Consider the following 27,083-nt stretch of genomic DNA (forward strand, 5'->3'; position numbering starts at 1 on the left):
CTGTCTCTCCGCTGCCTCTGGCAGTTTGTGGTCCATAGATGAAGTTTCTGATCAGGACTTCCCTGATGGAGCACATCCTCCCTTGAGTAGAATTTCGTGATTCTCATTTGGGAAGGAGTAGGCAGTGTATAGTTGGATAAGTATGTTTGTTATTCTAATACAGTGTTATATTTAGAAAATAAAGTGACTCACTATTGTAAGCCTACAAAGGGGTATAATATTTCTATTTTTACCCCAAAATGTCACGTTTTGAAAATGATTGAGACCTTTTTGCATTTGACTTAAAACATGAACCTTAACTTGGTTATGTAAGCTGGGGAAGCGACACTCCAACTCTGTAGCCTTACCTGCTTTCACCGAAACAAAAACTAGACATCAGAAAATCCAAGAATTGTTTTTTTTTCACTTTTTAAAAAAGATTTTATTTATTGATTTGACAAAGAAAGATCACAAATAGGCGGAGAGGCAGGCAGAGAGAGAGAGAGGGAGGCAGGCTCACTGCTGAGCCAAGGGCCTGATGTGGGGCTTAATCCCAGGACCCTGAGATCATGACGTGAGCCGAAGGCAGTGGCTTAACCCCCTGAGCCACCCAGGTGCCCCCTTTCCACTTTTTTTAAAGTAATCCCTACACCCAGTGTGGGGCTTGAACTCACGACCCCAAGATCAAGAGTCACATAATTTTCCAACCAGCCAGGTGCCCCAGTTTTACAAACTCTTCTTAAGCAAGTAATATTTTTTTTTTTTAAGATTTTATTTATTTTACAAACAGAGATCACAAGTAGGCAGAGAGGCAGACAGAGAGAGAGGAGGAAGCACGCTCCCTGCTGAGCAGAGAGCCCGATGTGGGGCTCGATCCCGGGACCCTGGGATCATGACCTGAGCCGAAGGCAGGTGCTTTACTGACTGAGCCATGCAGGCTCCCCGTTAATTCCTTTTTTTTTTTTTTTAAGGATTTTATTTATTTATTAGAGAGAGAGCACACACATGAACTGGGGAGGGGTTAGGGAAGAGGGAGAGGGCCAAGCAGACTCTTCCCAAATATGGCCCAGTCGGGGGTGTGGGGGCAGTCCCATGACCCCGGAATCACAACCTGAGCCAGAATCAAGAGTCAGCTGCTCAGCTGATTGAGCCACCCAGGTGCCCCTCTTATTGTTAGTTTTTGAGAGGGGCTAAGTTTTGGTAAAATTTGTCACACTGTTGAAAATTGTATTGCCTGTTAATTTTATTTTTTTAAAGATTTTATTTGTGTATTTGACAGAGAAAGACACAGCGAGAGAGGGAACAGAAGCAGGGGGAGTGGGAGTGGGAGAGGGAGAAGCAGGTTGCCCGCCGAGCAGGAAGCCTGATGTGGGGCTCAGTCCCAGGATGCTGGGATCATGCATGACCTGAGCCAAAGGCAGACGCTTAACAATTGAGCCACCAGGTGCTGCTATAGCCTGCTAATTATTTTTTATTTTTATTATTTTTTAATTTTTTATTTTTTAAAGATTTTATTTATTTATTTGATAGGTCACAAGTAGGCAGAGAGGCAGGCAGAGAGAGAGGAAGGGAAGCAGGCTCCCTGCTGAGCAGAGAGCCCGATGCGGGACTCGATCCCAGGACCCTGAGATCATGACCTGAGCAGAAGGCAGAGGCTTAACCCACTGAGCCACCCAGGCGCCCTATAGCCTGCTAATTAATGGACTCATTGTGTGTGTATAATCTCGTCGGTAGTCACTATAAATCTCATTGTGGTGAGTATAAAGGGAATGTAAATATATGTGAAAATAAGATGGTAGAGATGGGAAATGAGCATTACATGAAAATTGATAATCTGACATGACAAAATGCAGTATGTGTGATCTAGTAAAATATTTAAAAAGTGCGTTTAGGGGTGCCTGGGTGGCTCAGTGGGTTAAGCCTCTACCTTCGGCTTGGGTCTTGGTTTCGGTGTCATGGGATCGAGCCCCGCATCAGGCTCTCTGCTCAGTGGGGAGTCTGCTTAACTACCCCCCAACCTGCCGCCTGCTCTCTGCCTGCTTGTGATCTCTGTCAGTCAAATAAATAAAGTCTTTAAAAAAAAAAAAAGGTATGTTTAGAGTCTAACCAGGAGCCCGCCTGCCCCGCTGGATCCCAGGACCCTGAGATGACCGAGTCTAAGGCAGACATTAACTGACTGAGCCACCCGGGTGTCCCAATCTTTCTGTTTTATAAAATACTCAGTGTGTTCATCATTTCTACTCTTATCTCACTGTTAGGGTAGTCTGTCTGTCTTACGGCAGGAGGTTCACATCCTTTCTCTATCTGGGCGTTGAGAAGTTCCTTTGCCAGCAGCGCCAGGCAGTCCAGTTAGGTATTTGTCGTCCGGTGGGTGAGCGATCAGGAGGCAGGGCCTTGCCGTGGGGTGTGTGGCTTCCGTGTCCTCAACTGTCTGTCTCCTTGCTGCTGGTGGAAGCTACAGCGACGGCTCACTAAACGGACCGCAGACTTGGGTTTGTTCTCCTAAGACGATACAGTCAGGAAAATGCTCCGGGAACTAAAACTCACAGATGTGCATTCTCACTGTACAGACTGCACATACACTTTTCTGGCTGCGTTTTTATCAAAATTACACATGCACTTTTTTGTATTCTTGGTGGGTAGTTTTTTTTTTTTTTTTTTTTTTTTTTTTTTTTTTTTTTAAAGATTTTTTTTTTTATTTTTTTATTTGACAGATCACAAGTAGGTAGAGAGGCAGGCAGAGAGAGAGAGAAGGGAGGAAACAGGCTCCCCGCCGAGCAGAGAGCCCGATGCGGGGCTCGATCCCAGGACCCTGGAATCCTGACCCCAGCGGAAGGCAGATGCTTAACCAATTGAGTCACCCAAGGGTCCCTGTGGGTAGATTTTTAAAAACAAACTTTTTAGGACAGCTTTAGGTTTGCAGAGAAGTTGCAAAGACAGTACGAAGTCCCTGCACACCTGCATTCCAGTTCCTCCTGAAGCTAAAACCCTAAATGGTTACGGCACATTTGTGATGATTGGGAACCGGCGTTCCTTAGTTTTAACCAGACTTCCCATTTTATTTATTTATATTTATTTATTTTTAAGATCTTATCATTTATGATAGAGATAGTGAGAGAGGGAACACAAGCACAGGAAAGCTGGAGAGGGAGAAGCAGGCTCCCCGGAGCAGGGAGCCCAATGTGGGGCTTGATCCCAGGACGCTGGGATCGTGACCTGAGCTAAAGGCAGACACTTAACATCTGAGCCACCCAGGCGCCCCTTACTTATTTTTTTAAAGATTTTATTTATTTATTTGACAGACACAGCAAGAGAGGGAACACAGGCAGGGGGAGTGGAAGAGGGAGAAGCAGGCTTCCCACCAAGCAGGGAGCCAAAGGCAAACTCTTAATGACTGAGCCGCCCAGGCGCTCCCCAGAACTCCCCATTTTATTTGGATTTTACTAGTTTTCTCCTAATATCCTCGTTCTGTTCCAAAACTCCATCCAGGATACCACATCATGTCACGTTTAACCATTGTTTTTCCTGGGTTGTGGAATTTCTTAGACTTCCCTTGTTTTTGATGGACTGAGTCACCCCAGCGCTCCCTTAATATAGTATTTTTAATAATTAGTAACCTTTAGGTATAATTTAAACTATAAAACAGATATCTAGGGGCATCTGGGTGGCTTAGTTAAGTGTCTGCCTTCAGCTCAGGTCGTGGTCCCAGGGTCCTTGGATGGAGTCCTGTGTTGGGCGCAAATATCCACAGTCTGTGTTGACGTAGATGAGTAAGTAAATAAATGAAGGACGGAGGCAGAGAAGACACTGCCCCATACAGAACTCCAGACACCTCATCCTCCCTCTTCAGGAGATCAGCTCTGCCCAGCTCTCTGAGTGTGGGCTGCTTTCTAGAGAGAGAGTGTGGGAAGGAGCGGATGTGTGTAGTGGACGGAAGCCTGCACAGACTGCCTCAGCCAGGTGGTCAAGACTTGGCTTGGTCAGGCGTGAAGTCGGGGGGGCGCATGCGCTCTTGCTGTGATGTGATGAGAATGGTACCCATGCAGTTTTCACAGATGGTTTTGTGAGTGTGGGTTTTTGCCACTCCCTTGCTCCCCCTTTCCCTCTCCCTAAAAGTAACTGTTTTTACTACTTTTAAGTGAAATCATCCTTTTTCCATAATTACCACCGTTTCTAATGTTTCTGAGTAACAGGCTTATTATATTACCTGATTATTATTTTTTAAGATTTTATTTTTTTTAAGTAATTCTTACACCCAGTGAGGGGCTCAAACGCACAGCCCTGAGACCAAGAGTCGCATTCGCATGTTCCACTGACTGAGCCAGCCAGGCCCCGGTGATGATTTTTACTGCTTGACTTCCCGTTCTAGATACTTAAGACTTACGCCTTTCTTTGCTTCTCTTCACCACACAGGTACACCCTTTGCAGCTCTGTAACCTCCCAGTAAAATTTTAATTTTGTTTAGATCAGTCTTTTTTTTTTTTTAAGATTTTATTTATTTATTTGACAGGCCTGAGAACACAAGTAGGCAGAGAGGCAGGCAGAGAGAAAGGAGGAAGCAGGCTCCACGTGGAGCACAGAGCCCAATGCGGGGCTCGATTCCAGGACCCTGGGATCATGACCTGAGCCGAAGGCAGAGGCTTTAACCTACTGAGCCACCCAGGTGCCCCTGTCTAGATCAGTCTTAACCATTTATATCTTTAGACTCTATAAATGTAAGAGCTGAGCTATATAGTAAACGATGATTACTTTTCCTATTTGACCTTTTGTTTTCCTTAGGAGCTAATTATCTTGTTTTCATTTCCTTTTAAAATTGGTTCTAATTTTATATCCTCGTCTTCTGCACTTGTCCCTAGGTTGGTACAGAGCTCTGTCTTCCCCACTGTGAACCCTGTGCCCCATAGTCCATGTTTTCTCTCTTTTTTTTTTCATGTTTTCTTCTTGACTTATCATTTTGCTTGCACCCATCTTCCTGAACCTGAGGGAGCATGAGAGGTAGATGTTTTTGAGACCTGGTATGTCTAAAAATGTTATTCTCCTATTCCTACAGTTGATTGAGAGTTTGGCTGGCTGTGGAATTCTTTTTTTTTTTTTTTTAAGATTTTATTTATTTATTTGACACACAGAGATCACAGGTAGGCAGAGAGAGAGGGGGAGAAGCAGGCTTTCTGCTGAGCAGAGAGCCTGACGTGGGGCTTGACCCCAGGACCCTGAGATCATGACCTGAGCTGAAGGCAGAGGCTTAACCCACTGAGCCACCCAGGTGCCCCTGGCTATGAAATTCTAAATTGGGAATAATTTTCCTTGAGAATTTTGGAGGCATTTGTTTAATTGCTTTTTATTTCCACTGTTGCTTTTGAGAAGTCTGAATCCATTCTGATTATTTTTATTTTTTTTTTTTAAAGATTTTATTTATTTATTTGACAGAGAGAGATCACAAGTAGGCAAAGAGGCAGGCAGAGAGAGAGAGGGAAGCAGGCTCCCCGCTGAGCAGAGCCCGATGTGGGACTCGATCCCAGGACCCTGAGATCATGACCTGAGCCGAAGGCAGCGGCTTAATCCACTGAGCCACCCAGGCGCCCCCATTCTGATTATTTTAATTCTGTCTGCATGACCTTAACCCTTGGTAGCATGTAGGATGGTCTTTTGTCACCATGATATTTTTATTTTCTCAACCTCCCCCTTTGGAGGTGAAGGCCTGGCTGTTGGTGTCCTACAGGCCACGTTGTGGTTGAGGGTTAGGTCCTCCCGCTTCTCTTTTGTGTTGCCCCTGAGAGTTCCTGTAGTTCCCAGGCCATGCCTCAGGGGACACAGTGTTCCTGCTTCTCAGTTTAAAACGTCAACCTCTCACTGCACGGAATTAACCACTTTACTTCCGTCAGTGTTGGTCATTCCCAGCGGGAATTCCTTGTAATGCTGAAGGTTTCTATTTGTTTATGAAATCAGTCTCTCCACCCAGCCTGGGGCTCCAACTGAAAGGACTCTGAGGTAAAGTTACCTGCTCTTCTAACTGAGCCAGCCAGGAGCCCCAAGACTTGAGTGTTTTACTTGCTGTAACACAGAAGTGATTAAGAGAAATCTTTGGGGCACCATGCTGGGTGTAGAGATTACTTAAGTAAATAAAATTAAAACAAAAACAAAAACAACTCAGTCTTGACATAAAGGACAGGTTATGTTAAAGGGGATTTGAATCTGAGACATGCAGTGTAATAATTAGGCCACAATGGCTTTGCCTGTTGAACCGTGGATTTGTGAGCTCCTGTAGTAGGCGAGGGCATAAAAAGATACTGGCCTCAACGGCGCCATCTCGGTTGCTGGCTCGTTGGTTTATTGAGCACAGGCTTGCTGCAGGCATGCCTGGGAGTGCCAGGCATTGTTCTGGCCCATTTGTTCCAGGCTTTTGGGAGGCCTACACAGCCCAAGCGTTAGAAGGAAGTCTTAGGGACGATGTGGTTCGTGGGCTGACAAAGTGTGATGTGTGTGCAAGCTTGAGAAGTTTCTTACCTGGTGAACTCTCATCCATGTTTTCTTTTAGTTTTTTGCCGTTTTGTTTATTTAAATTAAACAAAATTTTTTGAAGTATTTTATTTTTGAGAGGGAGCGAGATAGCATGTGTGCATAAGCATGGCAGGGCATGAGGGAGAAGCAGATTCCCCATTGACCAAGGAGCCCGACGTGGGGGTCGATCCCAGGACCCCGAGATCATGACCTGAACCGAAGGCAGAGGCTTAACCCACTGAGCCACTCAGGCGCCCCTTGTTTTAAGATTTTACTTATTTATTTTGGGGGGGAGTGTGTGTGTGCATAAGCGGGGCAAGGAGAGGGAGAAAGGCAGAAGCAGGCTCAGCTTAACCTGACTGGGGAGGGGGTTGTGGATCTAAGGACCCTGAGGTCACAGCCCAAGCCAAAACCAAGAGTCGATGTTTGACTCCGCCACCCTGGTGTCCCTTGCTACTCCTCTTTAAACCTGCCCCAGCTGGTGCAGCCACTCTGGAACACACTGTGGAGTTTCCTCAAAAGTTGAAAATAGAGCTACCCTCCCACCCAGCAATTGTACTACTGGGTATTTAACTAAAACATACAGATGTACTGATCCGAAGGAGCACGTGCGCCCCAGTGTTGATAGCAGCAGCGTCCACAGTAGCCAAACTGGAGAGAGCCCAGGTGTGCATGAATGAATGGGTAGAGATGTGGGGTGTGGAATCTTGCGCAGCCGTCAAGCATTGAGATCTTGCCACCTGCGGCGATGCAGCCGGAGCTAGAGGGTGTTAGGCTGAGTGAAACGAGTCAGCCGGAGAAAGACAGTCGTCATGGGATCGCATGCGCGTGGAATTTTAGAAACCAAACAGGATCATAGGGGAAGGGAGACAAAAATAAGGTGAAATCGGAATGGGAGACAAACTGTAAGGGGCACTTAATCACGGGAAGCAAATGAGAGTTGCCGGAGGGGAATGGAGTGGGGCAAAAAGTGAATAAAATTTTTCCTGTGGGGGGGGTGGGGATAAAACCCTCTGCCCCTTCCCATTCTTTTCTCTTTTTTGTAAACAGAACTCCTTCTCTTCCCTTCTTGGCAGAGAGAGGACACTGACTGTCTTTATAGTTGATAGGATTTAACGTTTTTTAGTAAGGTTTTGAATTTTAATTCCAGTGCGGTTAGCCAGTGTTCTGCTTCAGGCCTACGACGTGCCGACTGAACGCCACAGGGGCTCCGCCGCGTGCCCTCCGTAAGCACGGGTTTGGTGCATCGCGGCCGCTTGCCTGCGTGGGCGTCTGTCTGTCGGGGCCTCCGCCGCGCCGTTGGCCAGGGTTCGGCGCCAGCCTGGGGATGTAACGTAGTGCGACGGGTACAAGATCGAGGCCTTGCCTTTCCGACAGGGCTTGCATTCGGGGCGGTCCACGGGACCTGGAGGAGTGCTCCGCGCTCTGAAGGGAGTCAGGCTGACACGCAGTCTGGCTTCAGAGCCCTGTCCGTCTCCTGAGCCGCTTTCGTGCTCACTGTGACCTTTTCTTCTGTTACCGTAATTAGGGGTTTAAGACCTATTAGTTTCAGCGGTCACGGGTGTGCTGACACTGTTTTATATGCCCCTTTTGTTTTTCTTCCTCATTTTATTATTTGAAAGCCAGTTCCAGACACTGGAATTTGGTGGCCTCTCGGCTAGTCGGATCCCATAGGCACGCCTAGCCCTCGTCCTTGCGTCTTTACAGCGCCGACGCTCCTGCTCACGCCACTCTCTTGCCGTGTTTCAGACGGACCTAGTCCTTCTCCTGCTACTCTGGTTGTTCCCATGTTCCTTTGCTGGTTTTCTTCCTTCCAACTGTGACCACTTCTCAAGGCTTTGTCTGGTAAATATGTTACTGAGAATTTACTGTCCCTTCTACTTTTCATTAAGGGGGAAAGAGCTTGCAGGCATTCAGAGAAGTCCTGTTCACTGAGGCTTTGTGCTGCAGAAATGCCATTTGAATGTTTTGGTGCTTTTGATCTTTGGCATTAATTTCAAGTGTTGTCATTTCTCCCATTAAACAGAATTCAGGCATAAGCCAGAAAAGTAGTTAAATTGGTCTGCAGAGAAAAGAGAAACTGTACAGTATCTCAGCAAGTCACAGATACACACATTTATTATTCACCTATAAAAATGTTGATCTGAAAGTCTTCACAGTGTATTTTATCAGAAGTGTAACGTAAAGGACACCTGTGACGAGCTGCCTCATCTGTTCCTTCCTCCATTCTAGAATGTACGACAACATGTCCACGATGGTGTATATAAAGGAAGACAAGTTGGAGAAGCTGACACAGGATGAGATTATTTCTAAGACAAAGCAAGTGATTCAGGGGCTGGAAGCTCTGAAGAACGAGCACAATTCCATCCTGCAGAGTTTACTTGAGACGCTGAAGTGTTTGAAGAAGGATGACGAAAGTAACCTGGTGGAAGAGAAATCAAACATGATCCGAAAGTCTCTGGAAATGTTGGAGCTTGGCCTGAGTGAGGCACAGGTATGAATGAAGTCGCCTCCGACAAGAATAGGAACTTGGCAGTCGGGAGAATGGAGATTTTGTTTTAAAATACGTGTTTAATGAAACTAGAGGGAGGATACTTCTAGGATAACAGACCAGCTTGTACAGTATATAAATGATGATTGATTTGGGCGTGTCTAAATTTTAAAGCAGAGCCAAAATAGAGGTAACCTTGTCATTTCGGATTTGATTTGGCTGCACGTATCCAAAAACGGAATCAGTGGCTTCAACATCGTAGACATACGTAAAGAAATACCGAGGTAGGCTGCGCTCAGACGGGTTGTGTAGTGGCATGGTCGTCAGAGACACGCAGGCCTCTGCATTGCGGTGCACACAGTCTTTTTTGTGGACTAAGATGGGCTCCAGCCACAGCCACCTGACCCCATTCTAGGACAGGAAGGGAGTACCTCCTCCCTTTACTCCCTCCCTGGCGCACAGCACTGCTTACGCTCCACTGGCCAGACCGCGGCTCTGTCGCCACACCCCGTTGTGAGGGAGCCTGGGGAATGTTGCTCTGCCTACTTCAAGGTCCACATTCTTTGGCCTAAGGGAGAAGGGAGAATGGATATTGGCCAACAGCAGTTTTCTAAGACGAGATTGCTATATGTTTGGCTAAACCTTTGTTTTTATCGTGCAGGACGTAGAGGTGAAAAAATTAGAAACATCTAGGTGGGGGGCACAGTCGGTTGAGCATCCAGCTCTTGGTTTCAGCTCAGGTTGTGATCTCATAGTGAGATCGAGTCCTGCTTCGTTGGGGGGAGTCTGCTTGAGAGTCTCCCTTTCCCTCACCCTTCCCCGGTAAGATCAGTCAATCCGAAAAGAAAAGAAACCTCTTGTGGTAGCCCTACCCCTTGATAATGTGTGGTTCTGACAGCCTATTTTAGGCAAAACGACATACAGTAAAATTTGACTTCTTTCTTCTTAGCTTTCCTCTTTTTTTTTTTAAGATTTATTTATTTGAGAGAGAGAGTGCACGCATCCTTGGGTGGGGCAGAGGGAGAGGAAGAGAATCTCAAGCAGATTCCGTTGGGGGCGAGGAGGCCTCGATCCCAGGACCATGAGATCATGACCTGAGCTGAAACCAAGAGTCAGACATTTAACCTCTTGCTCCCCACAGGTGCCCCTTAGCTTTCTGCTTGTAAGCGATGAACGCTGAATAGAGCTGCTGAGTCACTAGTTTCCACTTTCATGTAGAGAACACCGTTTGTCATAGTAACCGTCCAGACCCTGATTTTAGAGTTCTTCGTCCTGACTGTGTGAAAGACCTCATTGTAGAATTTTAACTTTGCTTGGTTATTGTGAATGTATTATATGGCATTTTCTGTTACCAAAAAGTGATGTGATTATGGACTTCCTTTTTAGTTGGGCAGATATTAGAGTTAAGAAAAGGAGGAAGAGGGATGCCCGGGTGGCTCAGTTGGTTAAGCGGCTGCCTTCGGTTCAGCTCATGATCCCAGTGTCCTGGGATCGAGTCCCACATCAGGCTCCTTGCTCAGCAGGGAGCCTGCTTCTCCCTCTGCCTCTGCCTGCCACTCTGTCTGCCTGTGCTCACTCTCTCTGACCAAAAAAAAGGAGGAAAGAGCCTCACCTTCTGGAGTTTCGGTCTGAAAGGTAGGAGGATTGTAGAGGGCCGGGCAGTTGGTCATCTAAAAAGAGAACAGACTGGAGCCAGCTTTGCCCAGGTGCTTCTGCTTGTACACTTCCCAGGGGCGTGCTGATGCCTCAGGCAGGTCTGGTGCACCGCAGGCAGAGCCCTGGGACAGTCGCCGGATTTTGTGACGTGGCCCTAAGCTTAGGGATGCACCAGTGTGTTCTGATTAAGCGGCTAGCTAAAGATGTCTTCCCTTACCTTGGAACAGCAGAGATTTGTCTGCACGCCTTCCTCAGCTCCGTCACCCCCCTGGAGGGACCGGCGTGCTTGTGCACACACTCTTACATGGAAAAGCGCCTCTGAGAAGTGATGTCGGAGCCACCCAGATAGAAAGAAAGAACATACATTCTTGTCAGAAGAGTAGCTGTGTGTCCATCACTGGTCCATTTGAGATGCTATCAAACAAGAAAACAGCATCTAGTTTCTGTAGATGTTCTGAGCATGTGATACTTTTTTTTTTTAAGATTTTATTTATTTGACAGAGATCACAAGCAGGCAGAGAGGCAGACAGAGAGGGGGAAGCAGGCTCCCTGCTGAGCAGAGAGCCCGATGCGGGGCTCAATCCCAGGACCCTGAGATCATGACCTGAGCCGAAGACAGCGGCTTTAACCCACTGAGTCACCCAGGCGTCCAGCACGTGATACTCTTTACCATGGCCCCCTCTGTAGCCCGAGACTGAGGGTGACAAGGGGGTCATTGGCGTTGGTACCTGTCTGTGTCGGAGCACATGTGTGCAGTGGAAGCGAGAGCTGCAGGCCCAGGAGGCCTGCGTCGGGGGGTGGGCAGTGAGGAGAGTGGGAGGGACGCCGCAGGCCGTCCGCGTTTCTGTCTCCCCAGGTTATGATGGCTCTGTCCAACCACCTGAACGCCGTGGAGTCCGAGAAGCAGAAACTGCGCGCGCAGGTCCGTCGGCTGTGCCAGGAGAATCAGTGGCTGCGGGACGAGCTGGCCAACACGCAGCAGAAGTTGCAGAGGAGCGAGCAGTCCGTGGCTCAGCTGGAGGAGGAGAAGAAGCACCTGGAGTTCATGAATCAGTTAAAGAAATACGATGACGACATCTCTCCATCCGTGAGTGGCTCCGTGGGAGCGCGGTGCTGACTGCTGACCGTGTTGTCGGCGGTCGGCTGCTTTAGTCCAGCTGTGTTTCCCTCCTCTGATGATTGCGCTGAACCACCAGCGGTTATGGGTCTTGGGGCTTAATCCCTGGGCAAGGCACATGCTTTTCACAGGTGTGTTTTAGAGCAGTGGTCAGACATGTGCACACGACCTTGTACGTGTAAGGCACGATGCAGAGAGGCACCTCATGCGGTTTTGCCCGCTTGAGAACCCATTGAGTCTGGCTTCCAAGTTCATCACGTTGCTGGAACTTTCCTCAGGTTGGTGTGCATCCCATCCTGTTGTCTAGAGTCCAGATTTGGGACGCACCCTGTAGCCGGTGGTGCTGTGGACAGCTTTCTCTCTAACCTCTCTTTCTCCTGCTGCGGGGACTCTACCTGGTTCTCTTGCTGCCTCACTCATGCCTCCTCCTTGGTCTCTCTTGCCAACTTACCGTGTGTTTGGAATGTTCCCGAAGGAGCTTGGTTTTCTTCTTTTTCTCTTGGCTCTCAAGCTGTTCTTATTGGTCTCGTTTTTCATCTACCGTTTATATCTGATTCAGTTAACTGAAAAACAATTTTTTAAAGACAAATTTTGGAGTAATTTTAGATTCACAGAAAAATTGAAAAGAAAGAGAATTTCCATACATCCTTCACCCAGACTCTCCTCCTGTTACATCTCCCATCGCCAGAGTGCGGGTCTTCATCAGCTCGGGCCATTGCGACAGAATACCACGGTTGCGTGGCTTATTTCCACAGTTCCAAGGTCAGGATGTCGGCACGGTTGGGTTCTTGGTGAGGGCCTTTATCCTGGTTGTGTCCTCACGTGGCCTTGCTTGGTGCGTGCAGAGAGAGGAGGTGTCCAGTGTCTTTTCCTTTTCATGAAGGAGACTAGTCCTGTCCTGGTGGCCCCATCCCCGTGACTCCCTCTGACCCACGTCACCTCCTAAAGGCCCACCTCCACGTGCCATCACCTGGAGGGCGAGGGCTTCCGTATGTGGTTTTTGGGGGACACGTTAGCCCACAGCACCTTGCTTTATTAGCCTGACGGTAATTCTCCCTTGCTTTCGATTCAGAAGACGCATTGTGGGTTGCTGTGGGAATAAGAATGAAAGAGCTGCAGATGGCAGCCCGTGATTCGCCTAGAGTACTGGGTGATGTTGTAGGCTTTCGCTGAAGCAGAGACTTTTAAAACTTGGTATTTTGAGGAAATACCGAGCTTGGAGAAGAGAGCTAACAGAGAGCTCACTCTGCCTGTCCTGTCGGGGGACCGGGTGATGGTTTCTTCTGAGCGGCGTTGGGGTAGGCGGCACAGTCCCGGCTGCTGCTGGGCCGCTTCCCCAGCACGGGGACGTGCTCGTGTGCGGGCGGGGCCGGCTCTGGTCCGGAAGTTCCACACGGCACGTGCTCTTCTGCGCTGTGTCCTCCTCGTCTCAGCAGAGCCTGTCGTGGTCTTCTTTCACCGTGCCGGGGGCTGGTCCGTGACCATATGTGGCACTCAGCTGTCACGTCTCCTGGGCTGGCTTTCATCGGAAACGGGTCCTTTTCAAACAGAGAAAACAGGCTTTCTCTGCCTTTCCTGACACAGATGTCTTTGAGGAGTACACGCATCAGTTACTTCATAGTTGTTCTCAGTCTGGGTCTGTCTCATGTCTGTCTCTGTGTTTAGATCGTGCATCCCAGACGGGCGTAGTATCAGGATGAGTCTGTGTACTTCTCAGATGACCCCTTCCAGAGGCAAGGGAGGATGATGCTGACTTTCCACTTGGTCAAGCTGTTGTCTCTCCCATTGTGTCCTCGTGGTTTTTATCCATGCACTAATCAGGGATCTGTGGGGAGACTCGAGGCACAGACTTAAAGCCAGCAGGTTTCCGGGGCGCCTGGTGGTTCAGTTGGTTGGGTGTCTGATTCTTGCTTTTTGGTCGGGTCATGGGCTCAGGGGATCTTAGGCAAGGGATCCAGCCCTGCATCGGGCTCAGCCCTGGTCGTGGAGCCTATGCGGGATTCTCTCTCTCTCTCCCAGTAAATAAATAAATCTTAAAAAAAAAAAAGCTGGCAGGTTTTAGGTTGCTCTTAGGAGTCCTGTGGTGGTGGTGTGCAGGGAGGGGGGACTTGAGCCCTCCAGTTCTGTGGCGTTCAGCGATGGGCCATTTTAGTCTGTTTCCATATTTGGAAACATATTTGGTTTCCAAATAAAATTTATTTCAAGGAAGAGTTTCCCCGCTGTATTTGAACTTCCTCAGAATGTAGTGAAGAACCTGAGGCACAGAAATGCCGGCATGGTCTATTGGCTGCCCTGTGGCCTGCATTTCGAGTTTGAGTTCTAGTCTAGCAGGCTTTTTATTACCCTCTTCTAAATCGATGGATAAGCCAAATTGTGGTTAATCCCATATTTGATTTACTTTATTTTCTAACGATTTTATTTATTTATTGAGAGAGAAGGAGAGACCGAGAGAGCATGAGCAGGGTGAGGGGCAGAGGGAGAAGCAGACCCCCTGCCAATCCAGGACTCTGGGATCATGACCCAAGCGGAAGGCAGACTCCACTGACAGCCACCCAGACGTCCCTATATTTGATTTTTAAAACCGGTTATCCTTTCTGAGATTGTTTTGTTAAACTGATATTTGTACGAAGGATTTCTGGTACAGGATTTGTAGTACTGGTAAGGCTGAAGTTCTCCCGGGTTGGTTTTATAGGAGGACAAAGACACCGATTCCACCAAAGAGCCTCTGGATGACCTTTTCCCAAATGACGACGACGATCCTGGTCAAGGAAGTAAGTTGGCGATGGGGAGCAGTTACATGGCAGCATGTGCAGACAGGTGGCTTGTCCTGTCCTGATGCGATTGCCGTAATTAGTGGGTGTCCTGGTGCCGGTAGCTGCTTCCCAGACGCGCATGCACACCGGTCACCCAGCATTTCCCAAGACAACTTGAGGTGTTTCTTACCGGGACGCAGTAGCATGTTGGACCAGCCCCTGCGACGAACCTGGGGCCCGAACCAGCAGTTCGCGCGCGGTGTGTGCATTCTCGCAGAGGGAGACAGGCGGAGTTGGTCGGGTGCTGAGGGGAGCGTCCCTGCACTGTTGGGGGCATCACACCACCCCCGAGACGTGACTCACGGCCCCCTGCCCTCCAGGGCAGTGCTGCACGGGTTTGCACAGTGTGGGGGCCGGGCATCCCCCGGGACCGGAGCTAGGGAGGAGGGGCCTGACTGACGCTGTCGCCTGGCTCGTGTCCCTTGTGTGCAGTCCAGCAGCAGCACAGCAGTGCGGCGGCGGCCGCGCAGCAGGGCGGCTACGAGATCCCGGCGCGGCTGCGCACGCTCCACAACCTGGTCATCCAGTACGCCTCGCAGGGGCGCTACGAGGTGGCTGTGCCGCTCTGCAAGCAGGCCCTGGAGGACCTGGAGAAGACGTCTGGCCACGACCACCCGGATGTGGCCACCATGCTGAACATCCTGGCCTTGGTGTACAGGCTAGTACTCTACTTCTCTGCCCTCGTCTTCTTCACCCACAGTATTTCTAATGAACCTGGAGGGTTTGAAATATGTTTCTGTAAACCCGTAGAAGCTTGCTTTGCTGGCTTCATTGGTCACGTCTCTTCACACAGCTGTGGGGTTAAATTCAAAATACTGAGCAAGCTCTGTGGCAGAGTTAGCGCCCCGTGCGACACGGACCGCCCCGAACAACCCCCGTCGGCCGCCTGCAGTAGCCCACGTGCGCCCTTCACTCGGGCCAGACTGAACTCTTGCCTTTTTCCGCCGGTCCGGTGTACCATGTTTCTTTTGTCCAGAATAGCCTTCCCACCCTTCTAGCGCCTTGTTAGCTCTCGCCCCGTTCTGAGTCTCAGGTCCCACTTGCCCTTTGCCCCTGTTGTGCCCCTTGCCTCTTCTCTGGCACTTCTCACTGTGCTTGGCATTGGGGTTCTTTGAATTTTGTTCGCTCTCCTCCCAGAACAGTGTCCCTGAAAGTTGGGGACCAGCTTGTGTCCTATCCGCACTTCTCACCTCACGTTAGCGTGCTTCCTCTCTCAGGAGCCCTTGGTGAACACCTTGAAGGGAACTAAGGAATGTGCCCTGTGGAGCAGGGAGTGATGTGTTGGAGCCTTTTGTGTGTGTCTTTTAGCTGAACTCAGCTGCGGTGAGTCGCGTGGGAGAAGGGAGCGGTTCTTCGCACAGCAGGATCGGTTTGCTGGAGCCCTTCCGGTTTTGTGGGTTGGATTAGCACATGGGTGTTTCTTCACTGGTTTGATTGTCCCCATTCGACATTTTTGGACCCCCAAGTATGGGTCAGACTCAGCTGCTTCTCGGGAGGCCCTAGAGATGAAGGAGTGTATGGTTCCTGCCCTCGGAGAAAGCAGGACATTGAATTTCAAGTCAGGAGAATTCAGGTTCTGTCTCTGCTAGATGGCCGCAAGACAGAGGATGTTGTCCAGAGCCCTTAGCTTTCCTGAGCCCAGTTTTCTTATATCTGAAGTGGAGGCCGTTGTACTGTCCACTCAGAGGTCGAGGGGAGGACTGGGGACATGTGACGCGTGGGGTTGCCTGGCAGACGTGAAACGCTCACGGGACGTTCTCAAGGAACTGACGGCCTCGTGTCAGAGAGAGGCTCTTGACATTCATATGCAGTTACAGGAGCAGGAGACCAGGTCCTGCTAAGAGGATAACAGACGTCTTCCTGGGGCAGGAGGACTCCTTCCAGCTGGGAGGCTAAGGGAAGGATTCATGGAAGGACGGGAGCAGCGCTCGGCGGGGCCTCAGAGGGCGGGTGGCATTTCAGCCCGCAGAGATGGTGTTGAGTGTGTTTGGGGCTTACTCCTGAACCTCGCTGGCAAAGCTTGTCAGCACCCGAAGGACAGCAGTAAGAGACGGGGCAGGGAGAAGCGGGGCCTGACCGCGGAGGCCCTGCAGGCAGTGCTGAGGGGTGCTGGTGGGAAGCAGTGGGCCCCTACTCGGGTGTCACCAGAGTCCCTTTGGCCTTGTGCGCAGGATGGCGTGGTGACTGGGGCCTGGAGGCAGGGCAGGATCCTAGGAATACGGAGCTGGGGTCTGAGCAGGGACGGGGATGGTGTAGAGGGAGAGGACAGAGAGGGGCTCAGGGAAGAGAAACAAGCTATTGTAGCCATTCGTAGAGATGAGTGATTTCTTCACGAAACAAAGCACCAGAAAGCAAGCGGCCTTTCACAGCATGTCCGCAGCCCTGGCCATGGTCAGCAGAGGTCTTCTGGGCGGCGTAGCACACTCTCGCGGGTAGTCCAGACCTTTCTGAGTTGCACTGCTGGCGGACGTTGAGGCGGTTTGCAGATCTTCCCTGTTACCGCAGCGCAGGGACTCTTTAGCCACGGGGTTTACATTTAAAATCTTGATGGGTGATGCCACTTTCATTCCAAAAGTTGTTTTAAATGTGTCTGCACTGGGGCGCTGGCTGGCTCAGTCAGTAGAGCATCCGACTCCTGATCTCAGGGTCATGAGTTCGAGCCCCGTGTTGGGAGTAGAGGTCATTCAAATAAATGAAGCTTAGAGCAGTTTGTGTGTGCTAACATGAAAACTTTTGGCCAACAATAGACATTACTGTTATAAATGAGTGAAATAAGAAAATGCACATAGGGTTTCTGTCGTTGGTTGTAGGCGTGCTGGTTTCTCATTTATAGTGTCAGGCAGCGGGAATTTCCGGGCCTTGCTGCAGTCTGGCGTTTTCCCTTAGTGTGCTGGCTGAGGGCTTCTGTCCGTCAGAAGTCAGAAACAAGTGCATAGCCGTCTGCACATTCACATTCACGGACTGCACCCCAGGGCTGGCCTGTAACCTTTCTCCGCTTTCTTGTGTCAGGGGACGTTTAATTTTAAGTCTTTGGGGGAAGAGCATAATATACTGATAAACGTCTTTAGAAGTTTTGTCTGAAGTTTTGGATTTTTTGAAAATCGGTTCCTGTAATGGGTTAGCGTCTACACAGTCTACGCCTGGTACCTGTGGTCAGACTCCTTAGGCAGGGGCGTCCCCTTTCCCACTCCTCCAGCCGTTTCCCGGCTGGCAGCGAGGCTTGTCCCTGCACTTCAGAAATGGGAAGCATGGCCTCGTGGTTGCCTTGGTGTTTCCCTGGTTGGTATTTTTAGTTATTTGTGTCCTTCTGTGACTCTTCCATAATCTTGTGCATTTTTCTATTAGGCTTTTCCCGCGTGCGGTGGTGTATTTTTGTTTTCATTTTCGGTTTGAATTTCCTGGTCAGTTGAGTGCAGGCCCCAGCACCAGAGTTGCTGGGGCGCAGCTGGTTTCTGTTCCGGCTGAGGGCGGTGCCATCGTTTGGGGCCGCGCCTGAGAACCAGTGCTCTTGCTCTTGCTGTCCTCTCACTTCGGCTAATTATTTAATAGCCGCTGACATTTTAGGGCCTGCCACAGTTTGGAAAAGTGCCTCTTTCAGCTGCCACAGACTTTTAGGTAGTTCTTGTTACTGGCTTTAAGTGTCTCTAGTAGTTCTCGAGACTTTCTGTCATACCTGCTGATTTTCACAAAATGTTTGAGCCAATTTGTCGTGTGTTGTAGGGTATTGGGAGAAAACAACCTCAGTACCCTTGGCCAGAGTTAGTGTGTTTCAGAGGTTCCGGGGGCGCACTGACCCTTTGCGTGTCCTGTAGGGGAGTTGGCTTCTGCAGGGCGAAGCCTTGCTGGGCAGCTCTTAGACTCGGTTAAGGAACATGTGTGCTGGTCTCACAGAGCGAGTAACTTGTGTGATCACGTTGTCGGTACCAAAGCAAGGAGGGCAGAGGCTGGGGCTGGGCTTTCTGTCTTACTGCAGTCAGGAGCCTCCTCCTTCCTCCTTCCTCAAGCAAACAGTGGGAAGGTGTGTACCAGATGAACACACTATGATATATTTATTTTTAACAAGGTTTTTCATTATATGCACAGCATATCATTAGCTTCTTAGAGCAACTCTGTGAGTTAGGTAAGACATTTTCTAGACAGGTTGACTGGGACTGTGGGAGGCTGCTTAATGTCCCAAGGCCTTGCAGGCCTTAGCTGGCAGAGCCTGGGCTCGAACCCTGGGATCAGTTCTGATGGCAGGTGAAGCTCTGCCCGGCCTTCTGGACCAGCTTCCTACTCTGCAGTACAGTGCTGTGGTGTGGGGGTAGTGTCGTCCCTGAAACCTGGACGGGAGGGCCAGGTTCCAGAGCTAATTGGGCCTGATTCCAAGTTCCCGTTTATTGGTGGAGTCTTTTTCTTCTACACTGGAGGTATTTCTGATCATTTTAATAGTGGACTTTTATCTTTGAATAGCTCAAGTTTAACCTTCATTTCTGTAGTTTCAAAATTGCATTTTAAAAAAGACTTAAGTTATATCCAAAACACTTAACGTGTGCTTTTCAATGTAGAGACCAGAATAAATACAAAGATGCCGCTAATCTCCTGAACGATGCCTTGGCCATCCGCGAGAAGACTTTGGGCAAAGATCATCCTGCGGTTTGTATATTTGGTTCTTTCCTTTTTATATTTCATTTTCCCTAATTTTTTTTTTATGCAACTCATTTTAATATTAAACTCAACAGGGAAGGTTTAAGAGCTGCCCTTTGACTAGATGGTGCAGGTAGGAGTCCTCACGTGCTCAGTCCCTGCGCTGAGCTCCGGCCCTGGAGCTCTGACGCTCGGCCTGTGCCCGCGCACGTTAATCTGTTCATCACCACTACTTCCTGTGGATCACGTACTGTATTTTTTAAATCCGAAATCAAATTGCATGTACTTCTATAAATTTTTTTCTAAAGAATTCGTATTTTTCTTAAAATCTGGCCAGATTTGCAAGCAGATCTGTGTTTGGGTTGGCTTTGTGGCTTCCAGTGAAATTTAAAAAAAAAATCAAGATCATGGTGTTGTTGATTGTTTAATTTTAGTGTCTCCGGTTCACTTAGTGTAACTGTAGCGTGTTGTGAACTGCCGTTTGCTTTTCACTGAAGTCCTGTCCCCTGGCTCTGTGGAGAGCACGTCACCGAGCGTGTGAGACTGAGGTCCTGCCGCAGCTTACCGGTCTCTGCTGGTCCCTCCATTGGCAGGTGGCGGCGACTCTGAATAACCTTGCGGTGCTCTACGGCAAGAGAGGGAAGTACAAAGAGGCTGAACCGCTGTGTAAGAGAGCGCTGGAGATCCGCGAGAAGGTGCGGGCAGAGGCGCGCGCTCAGCTTGAGAGGCAGCGTTCGTGCTTTCTAAGTACCTGAGGTTTTGTGTTTTGAGGAATGACCCCTGTGGTATGTCGCGACTATTTCCTGGCAGTAACTCACCTGGTAAAGGCTGAGGCCGACAGCCCACAAAACACAGCCGGACGAGCCCACTCCGACTGGGGTTCAGAAGGAGTGAGTGGGTGTTCAGGGACACTGCGTGGTGCAGTGCCGTAAGCATCTGCCTCTTGGTTTTGGCTCAGGTCATGATCTCGGGGTCATGAGATCGAGCCCTGCATCGGGCTCTGTGCTCAGTCTGCTTGCGATTCTCTGTCCTTCCCGCTCGGGCGCACATGCTGCTCTCTCGCTCTCAAAAACACATAAATAAATCTTAAAAAAAAAAAAAAAAAGGGTTGGGGGAGTGGGTTCGGTCTTGTGCCCTGCTCCCCTGATGTGGCCTAGAAATGACTGCAGGAGGAGGAGCCCGGGAGGACTGGATGTGGAGGGCACCTACCATTTGACAACGGGCATGTGCTTGTGGATAAGAAAAATACTGAAATTGAAAAATGAAGTCACCAAATATGCTTATAAAGCTTAAGAAATGAAGTGCTTTTCAGAACTAAAGTTTGGCTGAGAAGTACAGATTCCATCGCTGTCCTGGCTGTTAGTCCAGCGGCCGCAGCCTGTGCTAATGAGGTGTTGGGGAAACGTGGCTGGGTAATCTCAGCAGGCAGGAGGCTCCGGTGTTGGGTCCAGGCCATGAATGACCAGGGGTAGTATTTTAAGTTGATGTTTTCTGTGATTATTTACCAGTGATACTGCAAGGTCATTTAATTTTTGGCATGTGGTGAATGGGGAAGGGGAATAGAAGGGGCTCCTCATCAAATCATGCAGGACACTTTCCTCCTGCCATCATCTGCATGATACCTACGAATTAAAATGGTCAGATTCTGAGCAGACTGAGGTAAAGTCAAAGAGAGCACGGAAGTATCCAGTGAAGGATTATGAGCTCTATTCAGTCATCTGCCAGGTTTATTCATGCGTAGTTGTTTTCGTTCACTCAATCAGTAATGTGTGCGGAGGGCTCTGGTCGGTGAGAGCCGGCGGGCCTGTTCCTTCCGTGGGGCTCGGCTGTACGGGCTTCCTGGTTAGAGCTCTGGGAGCATGCCGAGCAGGGACTCCTGCAAGTCCAGGGTGTGCGGGTGCACCAGGGACGGCTTCCCACAAGTGCTGAGTCTTGGAACTGGGTCTTACGTAAGTCCCACAGGCAGGGAGGGGAAGGGCATGCAGAGAGGGATGGGCAGGCAGCATGCCACATTGGGGACGTCGGTGAGGACACAAGGTTGAGAGAATGACTCGTTTTTTCAAGGTAGTAGGGAGGCGGTTTAATATTTATTCATCTGTGAGTCAACACTTTTCTAGGTACTGGGGTTACATTGCTGTAGGAGATAGAATTTGTACTGTTGTGGCTTACATTACATTACACTGGGCAATGCCGGACTACACGGAGAAAGAAGATAGTTTCGGGTGGTGATTCTTGCAAAGAAAGAACAACCAGGGTGCCTGTGAGTCAACCTGGGTAGAGAACGGGCTGAGGCTCCCTCGAGCTGGATGGAAGGAGGTGTCCCCTCTGAGGGTTGAGCGGTTAGTAGGGGGGTGTAGTTGGGGGTCCTCGGAGAAGGGCACCAGGCATGTGGGACGGGGGAGCTCCAGGAGCCCTGAAGGTGGAGTTTGAAGTGTGAGGGCTGTGGTTTGGGGTGAGCGCAGAGGACCGCCAGGTCTTAGCGGGAGGGTATATGTAGGCTGAATGCGAGAGCTGGAGATTCCTTCTGAAGGTTTGCATGCATAGGAGAGAGTCTGGTGCGATAGCTCGGGTCAGAAAGGGCTCTTCCAGAACTTGGGAGTCATACCGATACACTCTTTATACAGCCATTTCCTAGTTTCAGGCCGTGAGTTCTAACGGTGCCAGCCCCCGTGTGGGGTTACTGTAAGGGCGAAAGGTTGAGAGTGTGCAGGGAAATCAGTACAGTCTCTTTCCACCCAACAAGAGTGTGAGTTCTGGCTATTTTTCTTTTCTTTTTTTTTTTAAGACTTTATTCATTTATTTGACAGAGAGCCCAAGTAGAGGAAGCAGGGGCAGAGGCAGAGGGAGATGCAGGCTCCCCACTGAGCAGGGAGCCCAACATAGGACTCGGTCCCAAGACCTTGGGATCATGACCTGAGCTGAAGGCAGCTGCTTAATGACTGAGCCACCCAGGCGACCGTCTGGTTTTTTTTCTTTGTGTATAGTGCGGTTCTGTGGGCTTGGACGGTGGGCACAGCCATGATTGTGTTGAGAAAGGACCCTTCTCCTCGTGGGACAGTGGGTGGAGAACGGACTGGATGGCTCTAAAACAAATCGGTGTTGCTAATACACTCTTTTTTCTTTGCAGGTTTTGGGAAAGGATCACCCCGACGTTGCCAAGCAGTTAAATAACTTGGCCTTACTGTGCCAGAATCAGGGCAAGTACGAGGAAGTAGAGTATTATTACCAAAGAGCCCTCGAGATCTACCAAACAAAACTTGGGCCCGATGACCCCAATGTGGCCAAAACAAAAAATAACCTGGTATGTGGACAGAGGTGCCCTCTGTAGGTAGAGCCCGAAATGCTGCCTTTTTGACCTCTGAGCTTTGTGTCGTTTAACCTGTAGACAGGAGTGTGTCTTCTCTACATATGAAGTTACTAAGTACTTTATTTTATCTTAAGGCGTCCTGCTATCTGAAGCAAGGAAAATTCAAGCAAGCAGAAACACTGTACAAAGAGATTCTCACTCGTGCGCACGAAAGGGAGTTTGGCTCTGTAGATGGTAAGGACCCTGCTGTCGCTTCTGAGCAGACACGGTTGTTAGCGTGCATTAAAAATGGTGATTCCCAGTGGAACTCAGTAATACCCAAGTCATCATCTCGTTTTCAAGGTAGAATGTAATTGAATTTTCGAAATGTTTTGCCGATAGCACTTAGAGGATGTGACGCATTCTGGGTGTCATGGGCTCATTCATTCATCCATCTGCCGTCCAGTGAACACGGCACGGTCACCAGGTCCTCAGCGGGCCGCGTGCCTTATGGTCAGGGGTGATGGGCCAGCTGCTCCCTGTCTTGCTGCGTTGCCCGCTCCAGAGTCCAGGCTTTGCTCTTGCACAACTCAAAGCACTAACCCCAGAAAACCTCTCTGGAGGCATTGGTGCTCTCTGGATTTACTGTTATCCTGGTTCTCCCAGTGCCGGCAGGGACAGTAGCATCAGCACCACATGGGACCTGTTGGAAGTGCGTAGGGTTGACCCCATCCCAGGCCTGCTGGGTTATTCGACCGTCTAAAAGAGCCAAGGCCTGTCTCCGTGTTCCTCAAAGTGCTATGTGTACTTAATATACAGTTTGGGATAAATGTTTTAAAAGATCTAAAATGTTTAATGCAACAGTTTTATTTGTGTGTTCAGTAGGGCATTTCCCCCTACGTCAGGTGTTCCGTAAGGTGTTGGGAATGAGGAGTGTGGTTCCTGGTGTGCAGGAGACGTGAGGCCGCACAGGGAAAGCGGTTTTGTGTCGTAAGTGTTTTCGTTTGTAGAGAGCTTCTGGAAAGCACTTGGAAAAAGTCTTTGGAGTGTATTTGTTTTTTTCCCTCCTTTACCAAGTGGAGCAGTAGGTCCCTTTTATCCTCCGCGCATAGGAGGCCGCGGGCTCAGCACGGGAGTCGTGGGCAGGGGCAACAGCCCGCCCCCGGCCTCCGGTGCATTGTGTAGCGATTCCAGGGCATTTCCTTGATGCTTTTTTAAAAAAAGCTCTGTTCTTGGGGGATACTTGTTTCCTTACGATTTGCTGGCTTCTTTTCTAAAAACAGAAGCATAGAGTCCAGTTGAGTTCTAGTGAAAGTGGCTTTCCTGTGTTTGCCCTCCGTACAGATGTCATGCAGGCCACGGGATGCACATGTGTCCTGTTGCTGTCCGCGGGTGCCCTTCAGGCCCCCGGGCCTTCTGCTCACGGCGCGCCCGCGCACCTGCATGACCTGTGTGGTCTGCGCCCGTGCACCCTTAGCTCGCTGCGGGCTGGCAGCTGTAGCGGTTTGCGTTGCTCGATAGCGCCGACTGCGCTCCGTGCTGTTCATAGGCCTCAGATACCGTTTGCTCCCCTAAAGCTGGTATTGGAATCGGGTTTCAGCTTTCTCCTGTGACGTGGCGAGTCCTGATCACATGAGGAGCCGTGGACTGGTTCCCGAGAGGCAGTCTCGGTGTGTGAGCATGTTAACTTTCCGAACAGTCCGGTGAATTTCAGGAGTGAGGACGCGGTAGCCGAAGTGGCTTGTCCGAGGTCTGGTCATTAGTGAGGACGATGTGAGCACCGGTTTCTTCCCCTGGAACTTGAGATCGGTGCTCGGGGCGGGAATCTTTGAAAGTTCACACAGAGATGGCATGTGAAAGTCACCCATGATTCCAACACCCAGATACAGCTTCTAACATTTGTAGTGTCTTTCTTTCTGTGCTGGTTGATTTACATGCTTAAGCCATACTTTACAGTCCTGTTTACTTATCTTCTTCATACTTGCACCTCAAGCATTTTAATTTGTCAGAAACTTCACTTTGAGCTTGCTTGTGCTCCATGGTGTGGGCACGCTAGTCGTGTAGAAACTTACGGAGTGTCATAGTTACGGTTCTCAAAAGTTAAGACGACTTTAAGAGAATATCGAGGGGCACCTGGGTGGCTCAGTGGGTTAAGCCTCTGCCTTCGGCTCGGGTCATGATCCCAGGGTCCTGGGATCGAGCCCCGCATTGGGCTCTCTGCTCAGCAGGGAGCTTGCTTCCCTTCCTCTCTCTCTGCCTGCCTCTCTGCCTACCTGTGATCTCTGTCAAATAAATAAATTAAAAAAAAAATGTTTAAAAAAAAAAAAAGAGAGAATGTCGATCAGTATCTTTCTCTACTCTGCTCCCAGCATCTTACCCTTCTCTTAGCCCCTGTTTAATGCTGGCATTGGGAAATTCGGAGTTTGGAGTACCCCCCAGCGGTGTGCGAGCATTTTAGGGGCCCTGACGTATTTGTCCGCTTCTTTGACAGCTGCCTGCCCTGCGTGGGTACATGGGATTGTGTGTCTTCATGTGTGTGTTCACGGCGCTGCACGTGGACAGCCATCTGCTTGTTTCTTCCGCCTTCGTAGGCTCCACCGTGAACTTCCTTTGTTCAGGTCCTAAAAAGTAACACCTAAGGAGGGATCACATGAAAAACGAGAACTTGCAGTCGCTGAAACTTGACAGTCTCTGCTCGTGGGCCCTGTCATGCTGCACTTTCATAGTATGGTATTTTTTCTCCCCTAGATGAAAATAAACCCATTTGGATGCACGCTGAAGAAAGAGAAGAATGCAAAGTAAGAACACACTATTTTGAGAGGTTTTCTAAATTGGGTATATTGTTTTTAAGGTAAATACTCATTTGTTACGATTTAGGGAAAGCAAAAGGACGGGACATCTTTTGGAGAGTATGGCGGCTGGTACAAAGCCTGCAAAGTTGATAGGTATGTCTTTTTTTTTCTTTTTAAAAATCTTTATTTATTTTGTGGGGCACCTGGGTGGCTCATTTGGTTAAGCAACTACCTTCAGCTCAAGTCATGATCCTGGAGCCGAGAGACCCTGCTTGGCAGGGAGTCTGCTTCTCTCTCTGACCCTCCCCCTTTTCAGTCTCTTTCTCATTTTCTCTCTCAAAGAAGTAAAATCTGAAAAAAAAAATTATAAAATTTTATTTAGATAGAGCAAGAGCAAGCAAGTGAGCAGGGGGAGGGGCAGACAAGGAGGGAAGGACAAGCAGACTCCATGCTGAGTGCAGAACCTGACACTGTGCTCGATCTCACGACCCTGAGATCATGACCTGAGCCGAAATCAGGAGTTGGATGCTCAGCTGACTGAGCCACCCAGGCGCCCCAATAGGTATGTCCTTTGAACTGAAGAAACAGAACTGTCCTGGAAGGTGCTCGTGCTTTAAGATCACCTTGGAAATGACTGAACATGGAAAGTTCCTTCAGGTGGTACGTGTGCACAGTCTCCCACGTTGTTTCCAGATTCCAGTCAGGAAATCTGTAACTTCGTAACGAGGTCATGTACCTACACACAACTCACTGCAGCGTTGGTGAAATTCGGCTTCTGTCCAGTACCACGGCTCTGCCCGAGGCCAGCTGCCGAAGCTCGGGAGGAGGAGGTAACGAAGTAGGAAGCCAGTGTGCAGGGTGGCCTCGGAGCCGACTCTGGAGACGGCTGGACTCTGCAGGACTCTGCAGTCACGTGTCTGGCACGTGGCAGACCCCCCCTCCTCACAGCCCTTGGCACCGCTGGGGCCTGTGCGGCTGCAGGGGGCAGTGTGAGACCCTCCCCTGCTGGCCCTGTGAGCCTGTGCTGCCCGCTCGTCTGTTTCGTCTGCTGCCTTGAACACCTTCCTGGCAGACTTCCCCTGGAAGACCAGTCTGCCGGTCATCTGTTCCCGGAAAGTTTCCTGAGCCCTCTTCTGGGTTCCCCATAGCACCGAAATTTATAGACTTTGTGTTTTCCATTGCTGCGTAAATGTCTCAGAGACCTGGGGTATAGCTTCTTTATTTCTGTGCTGTAAGCGCTTGTCATGAACAAGAAAACTGTTGAAGGACATATGTATGTGAAAAGCACCTAGGTGTATTTCTAGGTTTATTTCTAGCTTTTTCTGAGACTGCTGTGAGGAGTGCAGCAGCGCCCCATCCCCGTGCACACTGTTCACGCTCACGTGTGCGGCACTCGCCTGCCTCCGACCCTTTGCGCTTGCTCTGCTTCCCCTCTGCTTGTGGACAGGAGGGAGGTGTGTAGCAGCATCAAACACCGTGTCCTCCTTACCGCCCAGTGACAGAGCAGCTCTGCTCCGGGGCAGGCATGATGGTTCTCAGACAGACCCAGCACACGCCCTTCTGTGGACAGGGGCTGGCGGATGGTGAGAGGGGCTGTGGCCTGCAAAGAGCACACGAACATGTCGTGCTGGATGCGGGGCTCAGCACAGCGAGCCCTGGCCCTACGGAGGGCTCCATGGGAGTGTCGGGGGCAGCCCCACTGCTGAAAAGTAGGCAGGTGGTCCTTGGGGAGAGAAGAACTTTGCAGAGGGACGCCTGGTGGCTCAGTTAAGTATCCAACTCTTAATCTCAGCTCAGGTCTTGATCTCAAGGTCTTGCGTTCAAA

The 27,083-nt window shown here is 49.7% G+C and overlaps 1 protein-coding gene across 22 annotated transcripts in view; it reads left to right on the plus strand.

Annotated features, from left to right (window-relative positions):
- Nucleotides 1-27,083, plus strand: part of KLC1 (kinesin light chain 1) — a 57,129-nt gene that overhangs the window by 11,074 nt on the left and 18,972 nt on the right. For all 22 annotated transcript variants that reach the window (XR_006818693.1, XR_006818694.1, XM_046008272.1 and 19 more), the window contains exons 2-11: nucleotides 8,710-8,971; nucleotides 11,481-11,711; nucleotides 14,434-14,512; nucleotides 14,987-15,212; nucleotides 19,102-19,189; nucleotides 19,774-19,875; nucleotides 22,308-22,481; nucleotides 22,622-22,721; nucleotides 25,215-25,264; nucleotides 25,344-25,411. Coding sequence is in view for 20 of the 22 variants with exons in the window: in XM_046008272.1 (XP_045864228.1) it covers nucleotides 8,711-8,971; nucleotides 11,481-11,711; nucleotides 14,434-14,512; nucleotides 14,987-15,212; nucleotides 19,102-19,189; nucleotides 19,774-19,875; nucleotides 22,308-22,481; nucleotides 22,622-22,721; nucleotides 25,215-25,264; nucleotides 25,344-25,411 (1,379 nt within the window). In the remaining 2 variants the exon portion in view is untranslated. The remainder of the gene's footprint in view (nucleotides 1-8,709; nucleotides 8,972-11,480; nucleotides 11,712-14,433; nucleotides 14,513-14,986; nucleotides 15,213-19,101; nucleotides 19,190-19,773; nucleotides 19,876-22,307; nucleotides 22,482-22,621; nucleotides 22,722-25,214; nucleotides 25,265-25,343; nucleotides 25,412-27,083) is intronic.

The sequence above is a fragment of the Meles meles genome, chromosome 6 (assembly GCF_922984935.1).
Source record: "Meles meles chromosome 6, mMelMel3.1 paternal haplotype, whole genome shotgun sequence".
Classification (NCBI taxonomy): domain Eukaryota; kingdom Metazoa; phylum Chordata; class Mammalia; order Carnivora; family Mustelidae; genus Meles; species Meles meles.